This window comes from Alternaria rosae (genome assembly GCF_020736505.1).
Source record: "Alternaria rosae strain MPI-PUGE-AT-0040 chromosome Unknown BKA58scaffold_2, whole genome shotgun sequence".
Taxonomy (NCBI): Eukaryota; Fungi; Ascomycota; class Dothideomycetes; order Pleosporales; family Pleosporaceae; genus Alternaria; species Alternaria rosae.
The window spans coordinates 1,842,616-1,868,203 of record NW_025763571.1 but is presented as its reverse complement, the minus strand read 5'-3'; the positions used below and the strand labels follow the sequence as shown (position 1 = coordinate 1,868,203).

At 52.3% G+C, this 25,588-nt stretch overlaps 9 protein-coding genes across 9 annotated transcripts; 6 read left to right on the top strand and 3 right to left on the bottom strand.

The window, feature by feature from the left end:
* Positions 1 to 422: 422 nt before the first annotated feature.
* BKA58DRAFT_398264 (NTF2 and RRM domain-containing protein) lies at positions 423 to 2,166 on the top strand (the record flags this gene model as incomplete). The annotated part of the gene is made up of 4 exons (XM_046171476.1): positions 423 to 647; positions 707 to 781; positions 832 to 1,845; positions 1,894 to 2,166. The coding sequence occupies 4 exons, from the start codon at positions 423 to 425 to the stop codon at positions 2,164 to 2,166; spliced, it is 1,587 nt and encodes a 528-aa protein (XP_046029006.1).
* A 609-nt stretch (positions 2,167 to 2,775) lies between these two features.
* BKA58DRAFT_376668 (Septin-domain-containing protein) lies at positions 2,776 to 5,797 on the top strand. The gene is made up of 4 exons (XM_046169541.1): positions 2,776 to 3,802; positions 3,869 to 4,330; positions 4,379 to 4,948; positions 4,996 to 5,797. Exons 1-4 carry the CDS (start codon positions 3,073 to 3,075, stop codon positions 5,637 to 5,639), a joined length of 2,406 nt encoding a protein of 801 aa, XP_046029005.1. The 5' UTR covers positions 2,776 to 3,072; the 3' UTR covers positions 5,640 to 5,797.
* Positions 5,798 to 8,617: 2,820 nt separating this feature from the next.
* On the bottom strand, positions 8,618 to 10,658 carry BKA58DRAFT_90111 (uncharacterized protein). The gene is made up of 3 exons (XM_046176147.1): positions 10,568 to 10,658; positions 10,181 to 10,521; positions 8,618 to 10,124 (listed from the first exon to the last, which is right to left on the bottom strand). The coding sequence occupies exons 1-3, from the start codon at positions 10,571 to 10,573 to the stop codon at positions 8,786 to 8,788; spliced, it is 1,686 nt and encodes a 561-aa protein (XP_046029004.1). The 5' UTR covers positions 10,574 to 10,658; the 3' UTR covers positions 8,618 to 8,785.
* A 58-nt stretch (positions 10,659 to 10,716) lies between these two features.
* BKA58DRAFT_376663 (WD40-repeat-containing domain protein) lies at positions 10,717 to 12,460 on the top strand. Its single transcript, XM_046169540.1, has 2 exons — positions 10,717 to 10,866; positions 10,916 to 12,460. The coding sequence occupies exons 1-2, from the start codon at positions 10,807 to 10,809 to the stop codon at positions 12,260 to 12,262; spliced, it is 1,407 nt and encodes a 468-aa protein (XP_046029003.1). The 5' UTR covers positions 10,717 to 10,806; the 3' UTR covers positions 12,263 to 12,460.
* A 676-nt stretch (positions 12,461 to 13,136) lies between these two features.
* BKA58DRAFT_465886 (uncharacterized protein) lies at positions 13,137 to 14,579 on the top strand. The gene is made up of 3 exons (XM_046174984.1): positions 13,137 to 13,555; positions 13,609 to 14,297; positions 14,346 to 14,579. Exons 1-3 carry the CDS (start codon positions 13,321 to 13,323, stop codon positions 14,349 to 14,351), a joined length of 930 nt encoding a protein of 309 aa, XP_046029002.1. The 5' UTR covers positions 13,137 to 13,320; the 3' UTR covers positions 14,352 to 14,579.
* Positions 14,580 to 16,158: 1,579 nt separating this feature from the next.
* BKA58DRAFT_90100 (major facilitator superfamily domain-containing protein) lies at positions 16,159 to 18,079 on the bottom strand. Its single transcript, XM_046176146.1, has 4 exons — positions 17,620 to 18,079; positions 17,157 to 17,530; positions 16,600 to 17,091; positions 16,159 to 16,545 (listed from the first exon to the last, which is right to left on the bottom strand). The coding sequence occupies exons 1-4, from the start codon at positions 17,883 to 17,885 to the stop codon at positions 16,259 to 16,261; spliced, it is 1,419 nt and encodes a 472-aa protein (XP_046029001.1). The 5' UTR covers positions 17,886 to 18,079; the 3' UTR covers positions 16,159 to 16,258.
* Positions 18,080 to 18,859: 780 nt separating this feature from the next.
* On the bottom strand, positions 18,860 to 20,369 carry BKA58DRAFT_90093 (uncharacterized protein). The gene has a single exon (XM_046176145.1). It carries the CDS (start codon positions 19,965 to 19,967, stop codon positions 19,113 to 19,115), a length of 855 nt encoding a protein of 284 aa, XP_046029000.1. The 5' UTR covers positions 19,968 to 20,369; the 3' UTR covers positions 18,860 to 19,112.
* A 582-nt stretch (positions 20,370 to 20,951) lies between these two features.
* On the top strand, positions 20,952 to 22,591 carry BKA58DRAFT_306995 (bifunctional protein folC; the record flags this gene model as incomplete). Its single annotated transcript, XM_046167140.1, has 3 exons — positions 20,952 to 20,972; positions 21,018 to 21,149; positions 21,203 to 22,591. The coding sequence occupies 3 exons, from the start codon at positions 20,952 to 20,954 to the stop codon at positions 22,589 to 22,591; spliced, it is 1,542 nt and encodes a 513-aa protein (XP_046028999.1).
* Positions 22,592 to 23,374: 783 nt separating this feature from the next.
* On the top strand, positions 23,375 to 25,550 carry BKA58DRAFT_90053 (ZIP zinc transporter-domain-containing protein). Its single transcript, XM_046176144.1, has 4 exons — positions 23,375 to 23,728; positions 23,788 to 24,867; positions 24,916 to 25,015; positions 25,077 to 25,550. Exons 1-4 carry the CDS (start codon positions 23,470 to 23,472, stop codon positions 25,333 to 25,335), a joined length of 1,698 nt encoding a protein of 565 aa, XP_046028998.1. The 5' UTR covers positions 23,375 to 23,469; the 3' UTR covers positions 25,336 to 25,550.
* Positions 25,551 to 25,588: the final 38 nt, after the last annotated feature.

The window sequence follows — 25,588 nt, the reverse complement described above, 5'->3', positions numbered from 1 at the left end:
AACGACGCACAGACTTGGTTCCTTCGCATTTTGCCTTCCGAATCAGTGTGGTCCTCACTAGCACTCTTGCTTGAACGCGCACAACAACCAACCTACCCGCAAACCCTGACTACCCTGAATCCATCCCGATCATCTTCTGGGGAGCTTCGCATATTCGGCCATCTACACCCGCGCATCGCCATCTCCACGCCCGCCTATTCCTGCATCTCTGACGGATTCCATCCCATTTCAGTGCACACGGCCCGGTACGCGCAACTAGCCCGAGGATAGCTTTTTACTATGCTAACGTCGACTTGCTTTCTTAGCATCTAGGCGCCTATCCTCTGCTTCGCGTATCTCATCCCCCACCACACTCCGCGCAAACTCGACGCAATTCGCCCTCCATCTTACCGCATCCTCTCCCCGTCGCCCGCATATTGAAAATGGCATCCACCGAGTCATCCGGCCCCGTCAACGGCAACTACGCGCCGCAGCAGTACGAAAACAGCTACTCCACCGGCGCCTCCAACTTCACACCCTCGCAGCAACCCACGCCCAGCCAGCCCGCACAACAAGCCGCCGCCTCAGAGATCCCCAAGGACGAGGTTGGCTGGTACTTTGTCGAGCAGTACTACACCACCCTGAGCAAGAGCCCGGACCGACTCTACGTAAGTCGCATATGCGGGAAGGATTTTCTTGGTGACCACGCGACTGACGCAACCTGCAGCTTTTCTACAACAAGCGCTCCCAGTATGTGTCCGGTGTCGAAGAGGACAAGGTCAACGTCTGTCTAGGCCAGAAGGTACGTGAAGCACGCCCAATTGCAATGGATGCATGCTGACTCGCTTCTAGGCCATCAACGAGCGCATCAAGGAGCTCGAGTTCAAGGACACCAAGGTCCGCGTCACCAACGTCGACTCGCAGGGCTCCGACGCCAACATCGTCATCCAGGTTATTGGTGAGATCTCCAACCAAGGCCAGCCGCACAAGCGCTTTGTGCAGACTTTCGTCCTCGCCGAGCAGACCAACGGCTACTTCGTCCTCAACGACATCTTCCGCTACCTCGCCGACGAGCCCGAGGAGGATGAGGACCAGCAAGAGCAGGCCGCTCCCCCCAACGGTGTTACAGAGCCAGCTCCCACCGCTGCTGTCCCCGAGAATGCCGACCTCAACAAGAGCGACGAGATCGCGACCAGCGAGGAGGACCTGAACAAGGTGGACAACAAGCTACACCAGGCTGCGCAAGAGGAGCCGTCTGTCGAGGAGGTCGCCCCTGCTGCCCCAGCCCAACAGGTTCCGGAGGAGATTGAGCAGCCCGCTGCTGAAGAGGCACCTGCTGCTGTCGAGGAGAAGGTCGAGGAGTCGACCGCTGCCGCTGAAGAGACCACCGAGCCCGAGAAGCCCGTTGCTGCCGCCCCAGCGCCCGCCCAAAAGGCTGCCCCTGTTGCCATGCCCTCTGGTCCACCGAAGCCTGCTGCTCCACGAACTTGGGCCAGCCTCGCCGCCTCTGCACACAAGGTCGCTACTCCCGTTGTCAACACCCCGGCCGCCCAGCAAGCTCCTTCGCAGCCCAAGGCCGCTGCCGCCGCTCCTGCTCAAACTGCTGCTGCTGCTGCCCCCAGCCAGACCTCAGCACCTGCTCGTGACCAATCCCCCGCGACAAGCCAGGGCGAGGCTGCTGGCTGGCAAACAGCCACTGGACACAAGAAGGAGCAGTCCCGCGTACAGAACGCTGGACCCGCCGCCGACCCTGACCAGAAGCGTGCTTACATCAAGAACGTCTACAGCCAAGTTGACGACGCTGCTCTGAAGACTGCTCTGACCAAGTACGGCGAGATTGAGTACCTTGACATCAGCCGTGGCAAGGTAAGTGAATGTGCCTCAAAATACTGTATCTCGACTAACATTTTGCAGAACTGTGCTTTCGTCGACTTCAAGACGCCTGCTGGATTCCAAGCTGCCGTCGCTGCTAACCCCCACACGATCAACGGCATTGAGATCAAGGTCGAGGAACGCCGCCAGAACCCCGGCCAGTTCAACAGGGGAGGAGGATTCCCTCGTGGCGGTGCTCCTCGCGGCGGCCGTGGTGGTATGGGTGGCCAAGCACCCCGTGGTAACTTCCAACCTCGGGGACGCGGTGGCCCCATGCGTGGTGGTCGCGGCGGCGCTGCCCCTCAGGAATCATAAGAGGCTTTACGCGCTGCTTACTCCCCCGTTCTTTTTGCCATTCTTCTTCTCTCTCTTGTTAAGTCGGTTTGACTCGATGGCCTCACGACTGACGGCTTTAGCCATGTACTGTACCGACCCCCTTTCAGCGCTTGTATAAAAGTCATTTCATTTCGAGGAAAAGTCTGGGCGTACGCGTTCGTCTTAGGGTTCTGAGCCCTTGCATAGCGAGTGGTTTCGTTTCTGCATGTTTCCTTTCTGCATCCGTGTATATCCATTCAGCCGTTTTCGAACATATTCCCTTCTTCGCGGTCGCATTCTTCGTCAAGTAATGTTTAGGGAAGGCTATCTGGGGGTTCCTGGGTACGGGCTGGGGATGTCATAGCATCTGGTGTAATGGGTGTACAGCATAGCTTCGGCGACAATAGGATCGGACGGGGAAGGGCAGTCAAATCGTGAAATGATCTGGTACGAATACAATAAATGATATACGCTCCAATATGGTGTTTATGACTTAGTGTGAGGTTGTCTGGTGATTGCTGATAACGTCACCTGATAGGTGTAGTGCGACGCGGGATGCGCCTAGTGCTACGCTGACCGTTGATTCGAAGACGCGCAATCACCTGCATCAGCAACAGCCCCTAAGCTTCAAGCCGCGCCAACCTGCGTTTCGTGCATACGAAAGACTCGTACCCTGATACCCTGACAATTTACACCTAGCTACTGCTCTTCCTCACACTCCACTTAATTAACGCTGGCGCATTATCACAAGACTAAGGTCGCAGTAGATCGCGCGGGGCTAAGCGGGGCCGTCGCGCGACGTGCATCACATCACCACTCGGTATCTACTGAAGCTGACCAAGACTCTCGCTTTCGACCCGCTGTACTCACCTACCCTGCGACATATGCCCCAAGAGCTCTGCAAATATGCGACCGCTACCGGGCGGCGACGCCCTGCCTCCCACTGTCCGGCCGCGATCTCGTAAATCAAGCGTCGATCATCCTACCGCCCCTTCGAGCAATGTCCCCACTACCTTCGTCATGAAGCGCGTCGGAGATTTGGAGCACACTATGGCTCCTCCTCACAGCGCGACTGCTGCAGGAAAGCAGCAAGACAGCACTTTCGGAGTACAGAGTCTCGCAGATACTTTGGAGGCTGCTTTCGGCCCAGAAGGTGCTGCAGCTGGTACAGATCCAGAAAAGGCTAGTAAGACACAGCATCATGGGGCAAAGAGTTCAAGATCCGAGTCGCATAGCTCTTCCACAGATTCAGTCACACCGCCAGAAAAATCCAGGATAACTTCGGTACGGAAATTGAGGAGGAACTATACTAAAAATGACTCAATTACTCACTTTAAACTTCCCGCCGCGAGCGTCGACGTTCCTTCCCCACTCCCCACGTCCGCTATGGGGAGCACACCGAGGTCGGCTTCGATAACGTCACTCAAGCTGTCCGACGAGGAGTTTGCCATGGATGACGCTGCCAGCCAGGCCATTGTCTCAAGTGGAGAGGAGGAAGAGCAGATAGAGGTGCAGCAGGATATGGCGAGCTTTCCACAGCTGGTCATGCCTGAGATGCAAATGCCAACCAGGAGGCCATTCACAACCAGAGGCAAGGCTATGGGAAAGCTGAGAGTCATGGTGGCGGGCGAAACAGGTGCGTCATTATCACGACATGCCATATCGTTCTGGTGGAAGGGCTATACTGACAAGCACGATGCAGGTGTCGGCAAATCGTCTCTCATTCGATCCATCGTCCAAGCCTGCGAAGACATCGTACACGTAGATCCTCTATCGCCCTCCCACCCAAGCGCGCCCTCACGCCCGACCAAGTCGAAATCTCGCACAAAGAAAGCCGAGCATGCGGGCACAACTCGAGTGACTGAGATACATGCGAGCACGAAGCCCTACCCTCATTGGTGGGCTGATACCGAAGAGAGCGGTATTCTGCGGAGAAGAAAGAGCAGTATGGATACTGTCTTGGAGAGAAACATATGTTTCGTAGACACTCCTGGCTACTCACAGGGCTCTGCGGACAAGGATATGAGCATGGTGATAGACTATGTTGAGTCGCTGCTATACCAAACCTCATCAGTGACAACATTAGAAGACAACGACGTGCTTGGGGTCGTCAGTGGTAGTGGAGGCGTCCTAGTCGACGTGGTCATATACCTACTGCCACCGAGTAAGCCAAAACATCGTACACACCGGCATCCTTACTGACTTCATGCAGATCGGGACATCACGAAAGACATTGAGTACATGCAACGGTTGTCGCACTTTACCAACGTTGTTCCTGTCATTGCCAAATCAGACACACTTTCGGCGCAAGAAGTGGTAGCTCTGAAGACATCCATTCTTGCACGGCTGCAGACCACTGCTCTCAGACCCTTCTTCTTCGGAAAGGCTATGGACGATGCACTACTCGCTGTACAAGGGCTTCCAGTCGCTAGGACTTCGGCGTCTGGAGCGCCAAGTGAGGCAGCTGAATACCCCTTTACTACACCAACATACCCTTACGCCGTCTCTTCGACGTCTGGCCCAGACCACGATAACATGGACGCATCCTTGCTCATGTCGCCCGACTACGTGCAGCCTCTTCTTCCTTCTGAACTCGCCACACTAGTCAACCAGGTATTCGACCCTGATTCTATTGCGTGGCTTCGGCATTCGGCAGCAAAGAAGTTCTTAGCATGGCGGCGCAGGACGAAGCTACCAGGAGACTCTGTAATGCTACAGAGTCTAGCTCAGCCACATAGTCCGACAACAGCTTCAGTCGGACTCAACGGAGCCAACCTGAACTGTAAGATCATCTCCCTGAAGCATTGGGCCAGCTAACTTCTTTATCAGCATCCGCAGCGTCCTCAGTATTCTCTGCTGCATCACCATCCGGCGTCTTGGTACCCGGATCAGGATCACCATTTTACCCATCGAACCTACAATCCCCACTCCTCGCGTCCTCCCCCTCCCTAGCCAACTCCGAATCCCTTGAGCCATTAGGCAACTTTTCACTAGCAAGATACAACAACACCGCGCAAGGCGAGCAGCGCCTCAGCGAAGTACGGATAGCAAGATGGGCGACAGATCTGCAGCGCAGCCGACGGAACGAAAAAGAACGGTGGGAGGAACTTCAGAGCAACGACAGGGCAAAATGGCTGCTCGAACGCGTCGGCGAGGAAGTGTCGAAGGGTACAATCGTCGCATCGCCTGGCGGTCCACCGAGAGCTGAATGGGCTGTCGTCAGACACAGCGACGAGAAGAAGACTGTCAAGGTCAGCCAACGATATGCCAAAGCTGTTGGACTGGACTCGCGAGATCCGCTCGGTCTGTGCAACTTCGGCGATGAACTGAGACGACAGAGCTTCGTGCTCGTCAAGGTGCTTGGCGGCATGAGTGTGTTGGGTGCTGTCGTCGTGGCTGTCGTCAGAGCGTGCGGTATCGAGACTGGGATGCCTCAGCTTGGATGGTGGGAGCGGATTACCAACTCAGAGTAGTTCACCATGCCAGCACCCAAGGAGATGGCGTTGATTGTTGGGCGTGTAGCTTTCAGTGAACTTTATATCATGTATGCTGTGATACCTTATAGATACCTATTTTGCATTGTATCTAGACATGGTTTCTCGACTCTAGGGAATAGAATCTTACTCCATGAGAGAAGTGTACTCAGGTGATGTGGGTAGCAACATTTGTCGCAGTGATGTTAGGTTGTATCTCCAACATTTTGGCTTGGTAATGTGAACCATGATGGCGACATATTCAGCACTGCGATGAGGTATAGGTATTCATAGTGTAGAAGTCCAAGTTGGGTAATGGCTTCTAGACTGTGGGATGGATAAATTTAGCGATTGAGTCACTACGCGAGAGAAATAACGTCGGATCTGACACCTGTCGGACCCATTGACTAGGGGCATCTTACTGAAAGTCGGAGCTGGCACCTCTCATTGATGGGTCCCCACGGAGAAGAGTACTCTTTTGTTGGAGAGACGCACGCGGGAGCTTGATGCGTAACTTTTGGTACCGGAAGCTGTGAGAGTAATTGATAGTAACGGGGTGTGTGACATGTTGCTTGTTTCTTGGTGCCCACGGCATGCATCTGCAATTGGGACTTCATGAGTCCCCCAATAATCCAATGGTCAGAACGATCCGCGCTTCCGCGGACAGCGTAGCTCAATTCCACGGCGTCCACTCGATCTCAGCTCGATGATGCAGCTCCACCACCGGATGTGCGTAAAGGAAGTGTGGGATGGGGCTCTGGCCTGCAGTGCATAGCCCCGGAAAGACAAAGACGTATTTTATCAGTTACATGACCTGGAATCATGCATGTTATCGTTGAGGACTGTGGTGGTGGGCGAAAGACGGAGATGGGCACTTTTTCGCCATCCGGATTCTGCGGAGAGGGTGTATGGAACCCTGTACGTATAAGCATACTACCACTTATCGCATCCCGGTAGTAAGGTCATGACAATATTCGGCTGTCATAATTACAGGGGCTGGATCGTGGGGAGTGATCTGGCTTCCTGCGAGAGGGTGTGATAGGCCATATGGGGGTGTTAGGGCACGCATGTGTCTTACAGGAATGTTGAGCAGAAGCATGGGGGTTGGATGCAGTATGAATGTACAGGGGTATTACCGGACTCAACGACCCCTTCTGCGAAGATCGGAGACGGCTTTTTCTGCAGTGTCCACTTTCGTCTGTGTGCTAGTTGACTGTACTGGTCTAGGTGGCCATGGGATTAAGTTGCAGCAGCCCTTTTTTGCATTACAACAGCTCTTTGAAGGGTTCTACCACACAATGTTGGATTTCAAGGGTAACTGTTCTACTCATTATGCATCCGCAATGAAAGGTGGTCGTACTTGGACACTCGGATGTGGCATCTCAACATTACGGAGAAGTGACTACAACACAATGACCCTCCAACCTCTATATACTACGTAACGGATGGTAGGCCGATTGGTATTCACAGTGTTGATCAGTTACGCTAGTGCATCGTGGATCTAAGTGTTATCACAGGAGAGTATAGTCGTTGGTAAGGGCATCCTCCGTCACTGAGATCGACATGATGTACATAACTCCTCGCAGGGTAACAATAGGACCTGATACATCTCATTTCATGGTTGCAGCAATTTGTTGGAATAACTTGTGGGCATATCATGTTGTCGTGTACGCTAAGCGCCGCTATTGAGAATACGGCACTTTTCAGTGCCTTCTTGGGTTTGCCGAAGTATGATTGTTCTCTAAATGATGATTATGACGTTGACGTGGTGATCTCTCGTTTATTGCTGCCTTCATATGCAGATGTAAATATAAATCAGTTCATAGTACAGTGCATATGATTCCCTCCTCCAATGTAAGTCGCGATGTCTAGGCAGAGCTCTTTTGGACGTGACAAGGTTGGGTACGCCTGCCGCATATTGTTGAAATCAACGTAGACGCAGCGGAACATAAGATGCTAACTGTAGTCATTGCAACGGGTGCTATGATACCGTGGGTGGCATTCCCAGATAAGATATGCACAGCTGCTCGCAGCTGCAATCCTCCGATGACTCGGTAACAGGGATTCATACACCTCCTCGCTATCTAAGGGAGGCCTTATTTCATGGAGCGCCATATTCTTGCAGTAAGCTGGACTATTTGGAATCACTACGCCGTCAACGTAGCCATAGCCCCTAGCGTCCACGCCCGTGACACGTGGTGCGGCTCCGCCCATCCAGTAACGCTCGACTGTCAGGGATCAGCGGCAGATGATGACGCCAGCGGGCCGCGGGATCTATCCGTAGAAGCAGGTCTCAAGGAGACGAATTTCGATTCGTATAAGCGGCACAGTAGCACGATTTTTGCGTTGCCCAATATCAGGAGATTGCGAAACGGACACACATATCGTGGTGTATGCCAATGATGAACACCCGACAGCATGGCAGGGTGCGGAATCTTAGGGATTTGGCTTGAAAGCCGCGTAAGATGTGAGTGTGAGCGACACAAAAGCAGAAGCTAGACGCTGAAAAAGTGAGGCCAGAACAGGGAGCATACCAATCAGGTGGTGTATGTATGCAATCGAGTAATGGAGGACAAGGAAGACTACCGAAACAATGCTACACAAAAACTTCGGCTGAATGCCCAGGTATGGCGTTACTCTGGAATATCCCGTAATGCCGTCATGCCGTCAAGGGACATGACGTTGGCCATGATTGGCTCGCAAGAACCAAGGGGGGAGACAAGCGCATTGCGACTATGGGAACTCGTAAACGGTGGAGTTCTTCCACGAGGTGATGTGATGGTGTCACCGCGGCGTTGGGACATGGCCTGATTCTTGACGCTACATGATGTGTCCTGCCGGATGTGCTTGGTGCAGCGGCCCCCACGGGTACTGGGATTGGCCGGTAGATGGTTCACACATGGCGCGATTGCCGATATTTCGAGTTGATGCCGTTTCCGTATACGAGCGTTGTGCCAGATCTCCACAACCTACAAGTCTGTGTTGTACCGATCCTGCGCTCGTTTGCCTGGCGTTTGGCTTGCGATAAAGGCCCACCTGGTTGTTCTGCAAATATACTGTACTGCAAATCCGCCGGTTTTATATGTCGACCGTGCAGTATTACAAGTATCCACCGCTTTCGACACTGCATGGTGGTTGCAAGGTTTTTACTGCGGAGCACTGTGCTTCCGTTCTTCCGCCTCTTCCAAGACGCATCTAGCGCACATACAATCGCCGCCAAGTGCTCCAGAGGCCCACTCCCGCCTTTCCTTCACCGGCAGACGTACGTCGCAGTAGTGGCCAAATACCTCTTCATCTCTCTTGAGACCAGGCTCCTTGCTCGGGTCTCTACCCTTCCAATCAACCAGGTTCTCACGCGTCCAAAAGCGCATCGAGCCACGCCATTCCCAGGCTACGTTAGGATCACAGCTGTGATTTGCGAGGCACCACATCGGATGAACAGCGCTAATTTCAGGCCTTCCATCGAGCCCCTGCTGTGCAGACGCTGTTCCGCGGAACTTTGCATACAGAGTGTTGAAGACCCAGGTGTCATAGCGATGACTTTGGGTGAAGATGTTGATGTCCATCTTTTCTAGAACATGCAACGGCATGAGTATGTTGCTCTTGAACGAGAAGGGAAGCGTTTGCGGTACGTGTGCAAAAGCATCGCTCAGGCGACCCGAAGCATCCGCTTGCCACACAGTCTCGAGATCTTTGCCATGATAGTCCCCCCAGATATACCGCACTTCTTTCAACTCTAGAGGATGGAGATCCAGGGTCTCCGCTAACGCTAGTGCACGGACAAGTAGGAGGGTATATAGGTAGTCTGCCGCTTCACGTGCGGGTACCTTGCCCTGGTCTACGCTGACACCGCATAGCGCTGGATGATATTGGTCTTGAGCTAGATCGTGACATTCCTCGCTGCAGAAGAATACCTCTTCACATTCTTCGCAGGATATCACAGTGTCGTTTCCATTTCCAGAAGATGAAAGTGGGATAACACACGCATCGCAATACGACTCATGAAGTCTTGATATAGCGGTAAGTAACGACTTTTCCTCTAGGATGGTCTCGCCCGGTATTATGTCGTCTTTGGCAAATAAGCCCAATTGCTTCGTATAGTTCGTTTCCGGTTTCGTTCCGTTAGTTGTCGAAGTAGTACTGAGAATGGGCAACTCAGAGACTCTGACCTCTAATCTTGGTGCTATATCCGCAAGCTCCTCATTAAGGAAGTCGAGGCACTCTGTGGAGAAGCGATCAGGCTCATGATGGTTCCAAGGATATTGTTCGCGGCGGACAAAGCCCTTATCAGGGTAGTCTTCTACATCGACGTTCTCAGCAGATTCCCCTTGACGCTCAAAATGAGTCCGCAAATGGTTCCATAAAGATTTTTCGTAGTCTTCGAAGATCGAGTCTTCCGGGAAAGCTTTCCTTGCGCGAGATATATAGTCAGATCCACTACGCAGACATCCACAGTCCAACAAGGAACTGATGAGTATATCATGACTGTATAAGTTAGCTTTTCGCGCGAAAGTACATCAAACCCAGGACTGTTTACGTACGCGCTCTTAGACCAGCGCGTTTGCGCCCATGTCAGAATGTCATCATCTTCTAAAGAGGACGTCTTTTCCTGATCTTCCAACTCCAATCCTGTCATCCGTTCAGAGATAACGTCTGTTCGTGCTGCCTCCAAGGCTTCGTCGTGATATTCGCCTTCATCGAGTACTTCATCCACTAAGATCAAGGCTTTATAAGCATCGCCCGCAGCGAGATCTGGGTAGCCAAGTGCTTTATACGCTTTTGCTAGCCGTAGACGGCTTGATATACTGTACGGCTCTTCGAGTGTAGCCTCCTGGGACGAAACAACCTCCTTTGTTAGCGTCTCACGAATGCCATTAATTTTCTACAAAAGTCAGACTCATGATGAACATACATGCTTTAGCACTTGCCTCCATATCTCTCGTCAAGTTGGTTAGTGCTTTCTGATGTGTCTCTAATACGCGTCGTGATTTCAGAAACTTCTGCGAGATCGTGTGGGGGCGGGATTAGCGGCTGCACTATCGATAAGGCTAGCTTGGCCTTCACCATCACCCCTTCGGACGCCACATTGTCGACGTGTGACATATCAGCTTAGCCATCGAGCGCGATCACTTGAAACGAGCCACAGGTGAACAAAAGATCTGACGATATGCTTCCATCTGCGGCAGAACTTGTCGCGCGGTATCTGAGAGCGAATGGGTACACTCAGGTTACGTCATCCCTACCCAGGTTACGTGAAGGTGCTAACACCAATCTAGACTTTGAACAGCTTCGTTCAGGAAGCCGACTTGCCTTCGGATACCGGCTCAGCTGCTGATAATCCGATTACCATCGAGTCTATCCTGCAGGAAAAGAAGACTTTCGATCTGAGCCTCAACTTTGAGAAGCTTGGTGTCGACGATGCAAAGCAAGCATGGACCGTGCAGGCGCCTGTGAAGCCGAAAGTTGTAGAGTCGTTACCAAGTCGGTCCAACATACTCAGCGTTTCCGTTCTCGACCTTTTACTACCATCAACGCCAGCAATACAACAGTATGTTGCCGCCACCACGGCTGACCGTCAATTACACCTAATGGATCCGAGCACATCGTCGCTTGACTGCATCAAGACGATTTCCAGCTTCCAGGATTCTCCAACTTTAGACATTGTTCCGGTAGACTCCAGACGACTGCTCATTGCCTCAATGTCTGGCAAGCTGACGCTGTTCGATGCGGCCACCGACGTCAGACTGGAAGAACGCAAAGACCACTCCAAGTATCTTGTCAAAATATCTACCTGGTCTTCAGAAGGTAGCCCCATGCTAGTTGCCACTGCAGGATGGGATGCCAAAGTAGTTTTATACCAGCTCGATCCCAATGTCGATCAGCCGCGACTAGGGGACCCAATAGCAACCTTGTCGTTACCAAGCATTCCAGAATCGACATCATTCGTCACCTTGCCTGGAGACGGAACGCCAGTCCTGGTAGTCGCCCGAAGAGACTCGACTTTTCTGCACTTCTACGCTGTACCTAGCCCGGAGTCACCAACGTTCACTCTGATCGGCAAGCAGAATCTTGCTCCACATTCCAATGCCTGGGTTGCATTCACGCCATCCGATATACAGATCTGCCCTACAAATCCATATCTTGTTGCAATCGCGACCTCCAGCACGCCGCATATGAAGCTACTGGTCGCGAAGCTTTTGCTTCCTCCTACCCGTTCCTCAGTGTCGGATACAGATACTAGTCTAGACTCGGGTGGACCCGTCACACAAGCGTCGCAAGCCAGGGCTGAGCTGCTCGTTGCAGACAAAGAGGAAGCGGCTATATTAGTCAACGTTTCCACTCTAGCGCCACAAACCGCTTACTCCACACCGCGTCTCGTCTGGCGACCTGATGGCTCTGGTGTATACGTAAGCTCTGATGATGGTGTGGTTCGCGGCATTGAAATCAAGAGTGGAAAGTTGATCTCATCATTGGAGGCACATGAGCCTGGATCGAAGCTACGATGTCTCTGGGCAGGCCAGATGACAGGACCTAAGTCTTATACTTCAGACGGCAAAGAAAAGGCTGAGTTCTTGATAAGTGGTGGGTTCGATCAGAAGCTTATCGTGTGGAGTTTGTCTTGAGTTCTCTACATGCAATGTCATCTTGATCGAGGGCATATAGCATGCTCACGAGCATTGGAATACGTACTTCATGGCTCGCTAGACTAGGGAGAACAACGCGCAGCTTGTCCCGTTGCCAATGCTTCATTAAGAAGGATGTTGCTGACCCGACTAGATTTGACCCACAGTTGACGCTTTATTGCCCCTAAACGATGCAGCAGTCGTGCGCCAAGGGAATTTGATCCTAGGTGATATCACTTAACACGTTCATCTACTATACTTCATCCAGCAACGGCTGTCTGATATGCAAGCAGCCATAGCTGCGGCAGCGTCCGAGGCGTGCCGCAACGCCTTTATCATTACATGCATGCGAAGACCGATCATGATCGATAGCAGACGTACTGGCAAGATTACGGAGTTTTTAACATTTCTCATTTACTAAATGAAGTATGGTCATAATTGTTTTTTGATCGGCCAAAGCAGTACGCGACACCCCACGTCGATGCGATTTTTCAGCAACGTCCTCACGAATTTTGTAGCGGCGTAACCAGGAAATGCAATAGGTACGGTTTTGTGTTCCAAGATGAAGTTGATGACGCCATTAGCAAGCCGGTGGCGGCTTTCATGCGGCACCTAGCCCTGTTAACGGAATGGCTGTGCCATTATCCTTGCCTTTTAAGGATCGATCTTGTTAGCTTGGATCTCATGTAAACATGACTAGGCGCCGCATCAACGCCATGGCTTGAATGGCAAGGATTAATCTCTTGCTCCAGATCTGACTGCAAACCGGGACGGGGAGCCTTCCTATAGGTAGTCCGCCGACTAGCACAAGGATGACCGATCCCTACTATTACGATGCCGGAACGGGATATTATGGCTACTGGTGGTTTAAAAGGAGAAGAACGGATCTCGTCCTACGCGATCTAAATGTGAAGTTCTCCGATCGTTCTCATCCCACCTCTCGGCTTCGATTCCATATCGAATGCGTTCTGATCAATCACATTCTAGTTCAGTTACATATTGATTTATCGTTCGAGGTAGACATCTCCAGCAACATTCGCCACTCACATATTCCGACAATGTCTTACACAGGTTCTCAGCAATATGGAGATGAAGACTTCCTTCTTGTCGTCTCTGGAACAACACGTTATGCTCCCTACCTTACTGGATGGCAAGAATTCAAGGATCATCTTCGCAAAGTAGTCAAAGAGCAGCCGGGATGGGCTGATGTATACTCCAGCCAGGGTCAACGACGAGGGGAGATGCAGGGGTGGTGCCGTCTCAAGAACAGGGAGGATGCGGATGCCGTATACAGTGCGTACCGAAGTTGCAAATACTGGGTGTCACGACGTTAACTCCATCTGTAGAAGTCTACTACCGTTCAAAGGGCATGCTCGTACATGTGTGGGAAACGAGTCGCAAGGGTGACGGCTATCGATTAATGCGATGCAATTGCTCCACATTGTTCCCTGAAGTTCCCGAAGGAAGTCACTCCACTGGGCGTTGTGGCATCGACATCGGAAGAGTAAACCAACTTGGCGGCGGGCGCGCGAGCACAACAGCAGCCTCTGGGCCATACATGACGACACAGTCCAGGTACCCGTACGCAATGTACCCGCAGATGCAAACCTATCCCCCACAGCAAGTCGCATATACCCATGCCCCAGTATACCCAGCTTATGCGTTACTGCAACCGCCGGTATACTCGACTAGCACGAACGGGATGCCAGTCAATGTTCGAGGTGGAGCAGTCCTGACTGAAGCACGCGGCATTTTCATTCGTAACCTCAGCTACAAATGCACGTCCGACGATCTCAATGCGCTGCTGTTGCAAACTGTTGGATACGCCATCGAAATCCAACTCATGAGAGATAGCCGGACCGGCGTGTTCAAAGGCGTGGCAACCGCCAAGTTTGCGTCGAAAGAGTTGGCGCAACACGCGGCAAACACGCTAAATGGGCGCGAGCACATGGGCATGGTGCTGCACGTGCGCATGGATACCGATACCACAGTGGTTGGACGAACCGAACCCATGGTAGTGAACGGGTCGTACAGAGTACGTTGATGATGTCGATATGACAAATCAATTTCTAATATATCATAGCACTGATAGTTATGGGCTGAACATGAGTTCGATTTGCGACGAAGATAGTATCTTTAGAGAACTATACATTGGCACCTTTTGACGCGGCGAATTGCCGTGTGGCGTAGTGAAATCATGCTGTCACAAAAGTTTTGTACGCGAGGGCGTTGTTGTGGAATATCCAACTGTTCGGGTTTGTTATAGGTAACGGCTAATTGTAGTCAGAAAGGCAGCGGAGCAGTATCCATTATCGACTGTCTTGCCTCATCTTCAGTGTACCAAGACGGCCTTGAGCCCCACGGCGCAGGGTGACAGGGGCGTTGGAGTGTTCGGTTTCAGATCTCAACATCATCGTACATATTACCTCAAATGGCAACTGGACCAAGCTCAAGTGTTGACTAGGGCTATACCAGCCGCAAATAAGCAAAATGATACTATCATAATTTTCCACCAGATTCATCAATTTGTTGTACAAATGGTGTAGTTGGACTTCAAAAGAGTTGTGTAGGGCAAATCATATGTGAAACCACTCTTCTCAGAGCGAACGCCCGCAGTGATCTCGTGTATCGAAGGCTGACATCTGAGTAATGTCGGCCAGGTCTCCGAGTCTCCGGGTCTCCGGATCTCCGGGTCCTCTAATCTGATCTGTCATCAAGCAGGCTGAACGTTAGATCGTCTTCGTTACGAGCCCTGACGGGGCGGACTTCTTCGGCTCACAATGTGCGCTATGGGCATTCTGGAAGAACTGATAAAGACCCAGCACCCATAGCACTGCCGCTTTTACCTTCTTTTCTAAAATGATACCTGTGGACATGATCGATGCCGAAATTTCTCGGCGATGCACGCTCAGCCTCGTAGCTGTACCTAGGTCAGGTCGACGGTATTGCCTAGAGAAATGTCGTATGATCATGTATGTATTACATGCATTCATGTAGGTCATATTCCCGTGATATACACGATGATGCGGTCGCTAGGTTCGTGGTACAGCTATAGAAGGGTAACGAGACGTCAACAACCCCACGCGAAACAAGGATACTCGCTAGCTCACACCGGCTGGGCTGGAGGAAGAAGAACCAAAAGATCTCGAAACGAAGACTAACGCAAGACGCACCGCGGGGATCGTGGTCGGCGACCCGTTCCGCACCGAGGCTATAACGGTGTGATATCACGCTACATGGATAATGAGCAGCAGGGGTGCATGATCTTGGGTTTCACGGCGTCGCGCCACCCACGCGTCTTGTTGTACGGCAGAACACGAGCGTTAAGATGGCTAAGCGACATCGTCTAGATCCAAAGCGATGATGAATGAGAACATCATGCTCTGCTACCGGCTGTCGTACTCCAAGAGGCTAAGACCCAGGGGCTGTAAATGTGGAGATGCGATCGAGAGGCTTTTGTGGGAGGAAGTAGGCCCCCCGTCGAACACGATCTGAACGCTTCACTTTCGCATATGCTTTTTGCTTTTAGTAAGCCCTACTGAACGTGAGGACTTGTTGCAAATGCAAGCGTGATCGGGAGACATCAGCGTTCTACCTTCATGATAGCACCAGCAAACCTTCAAGCATCGACATCGCTGACGTTCACTCCGCCATTGATACGAGCCAGGATATAGGGCCGATTGCGGGCCGTCATCGGTATCGTACCGGTACCAAAACCCACCCGTTCACAATTCGAGAAGCAAGCCACCGCTTCCCTTCGCTACGGCTTGTTGAGCGAACGCATTGTTCGTTAACACGTCCCCATATTTGCGGCGTTGTATAGCTTTCACCTTCGAAAAGCCAAATGTGCCAGACCCTCGCTAACATAAGGTCACGAACGATTTAGCCGATGGTCTCGGGCTTCGAGCGAACCAGTATTATAGTACCCGTTAGCAAATTTGAAGTTTGGAACTTCAAATGGGAAGTTGTGACTCGTAATTCTATCTCGTTCCTGCGTTAGACTCTCCAACCCTTCTTCTGCGTTTTCACAGTGACAGTCCAGAGCACAACCAACCAACCCGTCCCAACCATCAAACAAGCGCCACTCCAAACCTGCACCCCAATGAAGTTGGTGCGCCCATCCGTCTTCTTTAGCAAAGCCCCGGCAATCGGCGCACCAATAAGCGTAGCAATACTAGACACACTCCAACTCATGCCTAGCCTCGTCCCCAACCGCGAGAGATCCGGTGTGATGTTTGCAAAAGCCGCAGATGGCACGGTGACCAAAGCGGCAGAGAAGAAACCTACAAGTCTATCGTTAGTCCAATGTAGCATGTGGGGTATCAGTAGCGACGTACCCCAGAGTATACTGAAAGCGATAAACGTCTTTTCAGTCTCTATGCTGATCCAAACCAGCGCCAATAATCCACTCGCAAACGCACAAAGCCCCCACGTAACAATAGCCCCAAACCAATGCGCCGCGACGCCACTGACCAACCTCCCGAAGAAACTGCCAGCTATACTCAATACGAGCATATATAGCGCTGTACTCTCCGAACTGCCCAGTCGCTCGCGCGCATATGTCGGGATATAGAAGTAAGGTACGATGTAGCCGAGGAACGTGCTAAAAGAGCACGCAGTGAAGATAAGGAAGAGGCGGTCATGCAGCGCGGACTTATCGAACAGCGCACGACGCTTACGCTTGTGCTTCAACCACGCGGAGCCAGAGAGCAGAGCGGGAATGGAAAGGAGAGCAGCAGCTAAAGCGACGAAACCTATCGCGCGGATAGCCCAGGGGAACCCAGCGCTTCTGGTAAGGCGGTCGAACATGATTATGTAGATTACGCCTCCTGGAATTGTATTGTCAGTCGTGTTCCCTCCCGGGAGAAAGAAAACAGTGCTGGGGAAGACATACCAACAGCAATCCCACTCATAACAATACCCATAGCCAACGCCCTCTTCTTACTGAACCACACCCCCACCATGGCCAGACTAGGTATGTATAACAGCCCAGCTCCCAGACCCATACAAACGCCTTGGCTGAGAAACACCTGCCAGTACTGCGTACTCAGACTGAGCATCATGATGCCCAGCACGACCAGAAAGTTTCCAACGAGCAACATGCTGCGGAAATAGCCAAGATCGAAGAGGGGCCCGGATAGCACGCCGATGACAATGAGCAGCCAGGCTTGTACGGTTCCGATCCATGATATTGCGCTGGGGGTGGACGAGGTGAGGAGAGTGGTACGGTAATAGGTTTGGAAAGCGCCGTAGGTTAGGGTGAAGCCCCTGGGTGAGTAGTAGTGTTAGTTTACATCATGTGAGATATGGAGATGATGGCTTGAGGTAGAATACTGTCTGTGCGAAAGCCAACGTACCAAATATTGATGTATATCATGAATCCTCCAAATACCTTCAACCAGGCATGGAGTCCACCATCTGGAGGTGGAGGAATAGCGGACTCGGCAGTCAATGTTGATCTCGCATCTATTTTCGCTTCTTTGTCTCCTGCCTCGTGGTCGCTTGCCGTTTTGTCTTGTTGATGAATGCCATTGTGAATTGAGGACGAGGGGCGACTCATATCTTCTTGAGAGATTGCCTTGTCTCTGACGACATGTTTCTCTTCAACATCTGAGTGCGACATCGCGTGAAAAACTGCGTCGTCTAGCCTTCTTGCTTTTCGACCCTGCCGTGCGACCTTATATGACTCCGACTAGCTACGCCGATGCACAATATTTGGTCACCCAACTTTTTTCCCATGTGTAGACTGATGCCGATCGTACGATTGTTCCGACTCTTTGTCCGATTCCGGTCTCTGGATTCCGAGTCATGCAGCACATCCAAAGTTCCAGATCAAGTAGGTAGAGTAGTCTGCGGTCCGATTGTCTTCTCCGATGGCGAAAGAACCAAGCAACACATCAATGGAAGTCGAGGAGGCAAAACAACATATGCATATCGGAACGCGGAATTTACGCGCGGGGACTCCCACCGTCTAAATATCCCCACAAAAGTACTTAGTGCCTGCAGGCCATTTAACGGTGACGATTGCTAAGCGTTCTTTTCCCCCCTTTGGCGGTGTTAGTTGGTATGCGGGGATAATAGTTCTCTGCCGAGGTCGGGAATATGCAGCAAGTTTCGTGGCGTTGAGCGGCACTAGCATCACAAAAGAGGACCACAATGTCGGTGTGTTTGGAACCGAAGCTTGTAGCAACGGTTGGTTGCTTGACAATCACTTGATCTATAGATACAGTTCGTATGGGACTGCAATATGTGCTCACTGGATACGTGAAACCTGGTGGACTGATCACATCAGATGCGTTTTTGGCTGTCAGCGAACGCGGAATGCAAGCGTTCAAGTCTGGCATATTGCGAACATTGATTTTGCGATCAAGAGGGTGGTCGAGGCAGCTCAATACACCCGTCGTATGTGGTAAACCATTCCTGGCTTCGGTATTTCATCGACCGCTGACCCAGCTGCGCTGCTGGGAGGCAGCGGCTGCGCCCCGAGGCAAAGTCTGATTGTGGCTTCATGATTTTGGCAGCGAACAGATATGCCAATGGCTCGCCATGTAAACCCAAGAAGCTGTATATGCAAAGAGTGAATCGCGAAGAGACGATGAGGCGTCGGTGAAGATTAATGAGCTTTGAATTGATGTATCCGCAATGTGTCTGAAGAAGCGACAATCGCAGATGGTCCGGCAATTTGGTAGAATGTAGCCCGCAAAATATGTTATACAAGGAGTGCGCCGGTGCTGTCCAAGCTCTTCCACCGAGTCCGAGTCTAGGCGCCGTATCGAAGCTCCGTCTTCGAATCGCTCGTCGGCCGCTCGTGAGTCAAATCCAGAAAACAATCGAAAAAATGTCTTTAAGCTCAAGCCGTTGGCTTTGCGAACTTGGCTTTCCTGGCCTCGGCGGCGGCCCTGTCCTTCTCGCTCATCCAAGAGCCGCCGGGACCACCACCAGTCCTGTTCTCGCGTGGGCGGTTGTCCCTGCTACGAGGGCGGTTATCTCTGCGTCCTCCACGACCTCCAGTACGACCTCCCTCGCGTCCTCCGTCACGGCGCCCCTCACGACGCTTGTTGCTACCAGCTTCGTCACCACCGGCCTCTCGTTGGCGCTTCTCGCGGCGCTCTGGGAGAGCTTCATCGAGACCCTTCGGGGGACCGACCTCTCCGAACTTCTTGGCGCGCTCCAGCTTCTTGAGACCTTCGTCGTCCTCGAACTTGGTACCAAACTTCAGCGCGCGCTTCTTGCGCTTCTCGATCTCTTCGTCGAGGTTGGTGGCAGCAAGACCCTGTGTGTAATCAGGAGTGGGCTCCTTCTTCTCTTCTGGCTTGGGCTCTGTGCTGGCTTCAGTGGCGCCTTCCGCGGGCGGGTCGATGGTAAGGTCGTCGGTTTGCGCAGGGTCGATATCGGCGACTTGGTTAGGTACGGCTTGCGGGTTCGGTGGCTGGCCTTCGCCTCCAGCGTTTGCGACAATCTCTGCGTTAGGAATGACAGTCTCTTCTGTCGCTGAAGTGGCAGCAGCCGGTACAGCAGCGGCATCATCAGCTTCGTCATCCCAGTCAATCTCGTCTTCAGCGCCAGCGGCAGGCTTCTCGCCAGACTTCTCGTCGTCTTTTTGCAGGCGCTCGACCATCTCTGCCTTCTTGCCGGTGTGAGGTAGCTTGCGCTCCTTGAGAAGCGCCGACAACTCGTCATTCTTCATCTTAGAATAGTCCGACATGGCTGCGCGTGTGGTTGTGATGAGGAAGGTGAGCGACGTTGGTGAGCGTGACGCGACACGGACAGGGGCGCGTAATCTGGGAAGCTGCGGACGTTTTCAGATGCGCAACGAGAGTGGCGAAGTGAATCAATGTGGTTTCCCGTGCTGTTCGATAATGGGGGAAGGAGAAGGAGAAAGAAGAAGCACAGTGTTTGATAAAAGGCGCTGACTGTGGTCGAAACAATGGATTGGTTGTCGCCAAGGATCCACGGATGGATCGAGTGAGAGAGCTACGACCACGTGCGCTAGACTGCTTCCGGCGCCAAGGTCGCTCTTGCTAGACCCTGGTATTGTGTTTCAACCGGACAATCACATCGCATCCAGTGGAGCGTGCTCAGAAGTAACTTTGGGATGAACAATAAGCTCGTTTCCTGAATTAACAATAGGCCAATTATTACACGCTACCCCGTACTCCAATGTCAACAGTACTATCACGCCTCCCAAGACGCGTTTTAATGTGTTTACCTGTTTTGAACCAGGACGCAGCTGAACTCTAGAGATGAAGGCAGTAACTCTGAGCAGTAGGACATAACAAGGACGCAGAGTTTTATCCGGTGCTCATAATGTAACACTACAACGCGTAAAGATGTATATGGCGTGCAGCACGAGGAAATTGTGATCTAGTGCCAGTGACGGGTACAAACATTAGACATCCGAAGTGGTCTTTGAGTGGAGACTCGACGTTAGTGTTGGCTGATGACCTCGACGAATTGATTAGTGGAGGAAGATGTAGAGAGGTATGCAGGGGATCGCAGGCCCATTTGAGGTATATCAGAACGAGGGTCCGAGCTGATGCGTCATCGGCTATCGGCGGTATTCTCACGAACAAAAGTGGCAGACGACCTCTCAAGCATCAACTGCGATGCCCTCATGTTCATAGCCCGGACACGCACGTGCTTCTTGCGCGGCATACCAATCGCTCGTCTTTATCACAGAGCTGCCAAAATGGAGAAGCGCGACTATGCGGTAGGTTAGCAGCACTGCGCATATGGGTTGAGCTGATAGTCACAGGCTGCGGTTGCGGCGCTGAACACGCTTCAGTCCAATTTCTCCATAGTGGATGCGATTCGCAAGTCTGGTCGGGGTATGAATCAGCAAGCGATACCTGAGATGATCGAATGGTGTCGCAAAGCTGGATATGAGGTGTGCGGCTCCCAATGACCCCACCCGGAGACCGCGACTGACGAAGCATTCAGCCCTCAGAGTTCGACCGGTTGAAGCCTATACACATCGCCGGGACCAAAGGCAAAGGCTCTACAAGCGCTTTCATCTCGTCCATCCTGTCACAATACACCACCCCCGGCGACGCGCAGACCCCGCCCTCGAAAATTGGTCTTTATACCTCCCCACATCTACGATTCGTACGCGAGCGCATACAGATCGACAATGAGCCAATATCAGAGGAGAAGTTTGCGAAATACTTCTTCGAGGTGTGGGACAAGCTGGAAGCAGCGGCAAAGGCGGAGGATGCGCCAGCAGAAGTCCCTACAAAGCCAGTATACTTCCGCTATTTGACGCTCATGGCGCTACACGCATACCTGAAGGAGGGTGTGGACTCGGCTGTCATCGAATGTGGAATCGGCGGCGAGTTCGACAGCACGAACATCCTCACGAAACCCACCGTCACAGCCGTCACAACTCTAGGAATAGATCATACAGCGATGCTTGGTTCTACGCTTCCAGAAATAGCCTGGCACAAAGCCGGCATCTTTAAGGAAGGCAGTATTGCATTTACAGTTCGCCAAAAGGAGGAAGCTATGGCAGTCTTGGAAGAACGGGCAGACGCGAAGGGCACGAAACTACACACTATCGATGTGCATCCAGCTTTGGTGAATAACGAGATCAAACTTGGGCTAGGTGCAGCCTTCCAGAAGATCAACGCGTCCGTGGCGATAGCTGCCGCAGCTGCGCATCTGCGAGCACTTGGGCACACTTCTGTACCCGATCCAACCATTGTATCGCATATTGAGCTCCCCCCCGAGTTCGTTCGCGGACTGGAGCAAGTGCGATGGGCTGGCAGATGCGAGATCAGACGCGAGACCAACGTCGCATGGCATATCGACGGAGCCCACACTATGGAAAGCATAGAGGTGACTGGTAAATGGTTCGCGGAGCAGATAACAATGGCGACTTCCACGTCCACTTCCCATGCCAAGGTCCCTCGAATCTTGATCTTCAACCAACAGACCCGGGACGCGAATGCGCTTGCCAAAGCCTTGTATACAGCCCTGCAGAGCGGTATCACTTCCGGATCCCAGTCTCCTTTCACTCATGTAATCTTCACCACCAACCAAACCTTCAGCGAGGGATACAAGCCTGACCTTGTTTCAATAAACACCAATCAACAGGACGTAGACACGCTGGCAGTCCAGAAGGCGCTCGCGAACACGTGGTCTGAGATAGACAGCACTGCAGAAGTGCATGTATTGCGCACAATCGAAGAGGCAGTTGGGACTGCACGAAAGGTGGCGCGAGACTATGCCAAAGATGCAGGTGCTGACGCAGAGGTCATGGTGCTGGTGACTGGAAGCTTGCACCTAGTTGGCGGTGCGCTGGAAGTATTGGAGACAACGAAGGCGCAGTGAAGAGAGATACCCATAGAAACAAGAGATGAAAAGGCGCTTCAACATGCGCTAAGAATCGTTCGGAAACAATGTTGTGCATTATACAACACACCTTAATTGGACTACCTACTGCGACCTTAATGCGTGTGGCTGTAGGCTGATCGCGGGTCGCGTGCTCACATGCCGGCTGGAGAAAAATTCCCTATTGAGAGATTACGATATGGATGCTGTCTATTCCAAGCTGCTGCTTAGTCGCAGCGCCGACACAGATGTATTAGTCAAACGTGAGGAAGATTTGCATGTTGGAGTCAGCATTGAGAGTACTACATGGCCCAGACTACCCCAGGATTTTCCGCTACGGCATCGGCTGCACGGCTGGGTACTCATTGCTCTACTTCGGGCAACATCGGATCCGATCTTCTACGGAATCTCCACCGGCCGCGCATCATTACGTGTCGATTGCAAGCCGAACATCCGGTCGCAGCAGTCGCACCTATCGACAATATGATGAAGAGGAGCATAACTATATATCATCTCCAGAAGGTGAAGTTTGAAACAGCGACGGCTGATGTATACAAGACCCATCAAAAAGAAGGAGCACCCGTTCGGCCGTTGTCGCGTGGCGGGCCTGGGGTTGGTCGTCTTGGCACTCGGCGCTGGCTTCTGTTTGGGCAACGACAGAGCGGAAGAGCCGCTAACCGACCATAGTGACCACTGCTAGTTCTTTTGGATGTCATATGTTCCCGACTATTTCCATCATCAGTGATCTCCACGTCATCCCTCAAACATATTACCTCGTCCTTCGCGCTCCACTGGTCTAGACGGCTGTCACTACCACAGAACGCACCTTCGATCGTCTGCACGACTGGAAAGGAGTCCTTGGCTACCGAGGTCCCAAAATGAACTGCCCTTCCAGAACTGATGACGACGTCCTTTGGAACCCAGGATGGAACCAGAATCCCCCACGTTTCGCCGCTGATCTGACGACCTGCGAGGATCTGAACGGCATCGCGAATGCAAGAGAGTTGGGGGAAGCAGATCGACTGCGCAGCGGCACGCAGAATCTCCGGCGGTGTGAACTCGATGAATTCAGTGGCCAAGAGATGGAGAAGAGAAAGCTAAGCCACACTGGCGAGGGTGTCAAAGGGTCCCCAAAAGGTTCGTCGCAGCTTCTCGATGACTCAACGATGGAGGCTGAGATGCTGACTATATTGCAGGACCTTGCACCCGAACAAACGCGCACGTGAGCGAGCACCAAGCTGGCCTCACCAACACTATCATCAGCTGGGCCAAGTGGCTGGTATCAGTAATCTGCACTTCGTTGCTGATCTCGTACGCTACTGGCAATCTATCCGCGCCCAAGTTTTTCCTACCAAAAGGTGAGATGAAACAGCCCCAATGGTGTCAAAGCGTCAACACTAACACCGAATTCGCAGACCCGACAATCCAGCGTCTTCCCAGGCGGAGCACCTGCGAAGATGGCAAAGCCCAGCCCAACTACGATCTGGGTCTCCATGTCGCCGGCCTTTTCATCATTCTTTTCGTTTCAGGGACTGGCTGTGCCTTCCCAATGCTCGTCCTCAAGTTCCCACGGCTGCGCATCCCACCTGCCTTCCTTTTCGGCGCGAAGCATTTCGGCACCGGTGTCTTAGTCGCAACTGCATTCGTCCATTTACTTCCTACCGCTTTTGGTTCGCTGAACGACCCCTGTCTGTCGAGCTTTTGGACGACCGACTATCAGGCTATGCCGGGCGCCATCATGCTAGCTAGCGTCTTCTTCGTCACCTTAATCGAAATGATCTTTTCTCCTGCCCAACATGTCTGTGGCGGTAACGAGGGCGCGGAGGCTGTGTCTCGCCGCAAGGAAGAGCCGAAGACTGAGAACGAATCGCCTGCTCCACCGCAACCAGCAATGCAGAGAACATACTCTGATACCAGCATGCGAGTACGCGATCTGGGCGTCTTGCGTGGAAGGGTCGGGAGCATTAGTAGAACGCTCTCCCGGTACCGTGAGGATGGCCAGCGACTCGATGCCATTGAATCTGTGGGTGGGTTTGAAGCGGAAACCCCGGGCGCTCGTAGCAAAGAAGCGAATGACGAATATGCTATTGAAGAGGACCAAGAGACTGGGGAGCACGACCATGTGCTCACCCCAGAGCAAATCCACAAGAAAGCCATTATGCAGGTATTTCTCCTGGAAATGGGTATCTTGTTCCACAGCATCTTCATTGGAATGTCGCTCGCTGTTTCAGTCGGCAACGATTTTACCGTTCTGCTGATCGCCATCGTCTTTCATCGTAGGTCACCCTTCCAAACCGGCCGTGTCTGTATACTGACTTTGATAGAAACCTTCGAAGGTCTTGCACTTGGCGTACGTATCGCCGACATCAAATGGAAGCCACGCGCTGCACAGCCTTGGCTCATGGCTCTCGCTTACGGTTGCACGTAAGTCTTACTCATACCCCTCGACCTTCAGTCTATTCTACCATACTAACACAACACCCAGCACACCCGGCGGCATGGCAATCGGCATAGCGACACACACTTTGTACTCTCCCGACTCTGAAGTCGGCCTCCTCGTCGTCGGTATCATGAACGCCATCTCAGCGGGGTTCCTTGTCTTTGCCTCACTCGTGGAACTCATGTCAGAGGACTTTCTGAGCGATGAGAGTTGGAAGGTACTCAAGGGTAAGCGCAGGGTGTATGCTTGTTTGCTTGTGTTCCTTGGTGCATTTTTGATGAGTTTGGTGGGAGCTTGGGCGTAAGGAGAGGATATGTGGCGAATGGGGCGGTGGAGGATGGTAATATGGATGAAGGAGGATGTGTTGGATGCCTGCAGAGGTAAGGAAGTTGGAACAAATTGTACATTGACCTACGGACGGGCTGTTGGATGGCAGGACAGTGGATTTTGGAAGACTTGTGGCCGTGTTTATCCAGTCGTTACTGCATAAGCCAGCATAAAGTCATCAGTAGCTCACAAAATGCGGGATAGTCATTCGCGGAATCCTTCACAATGTA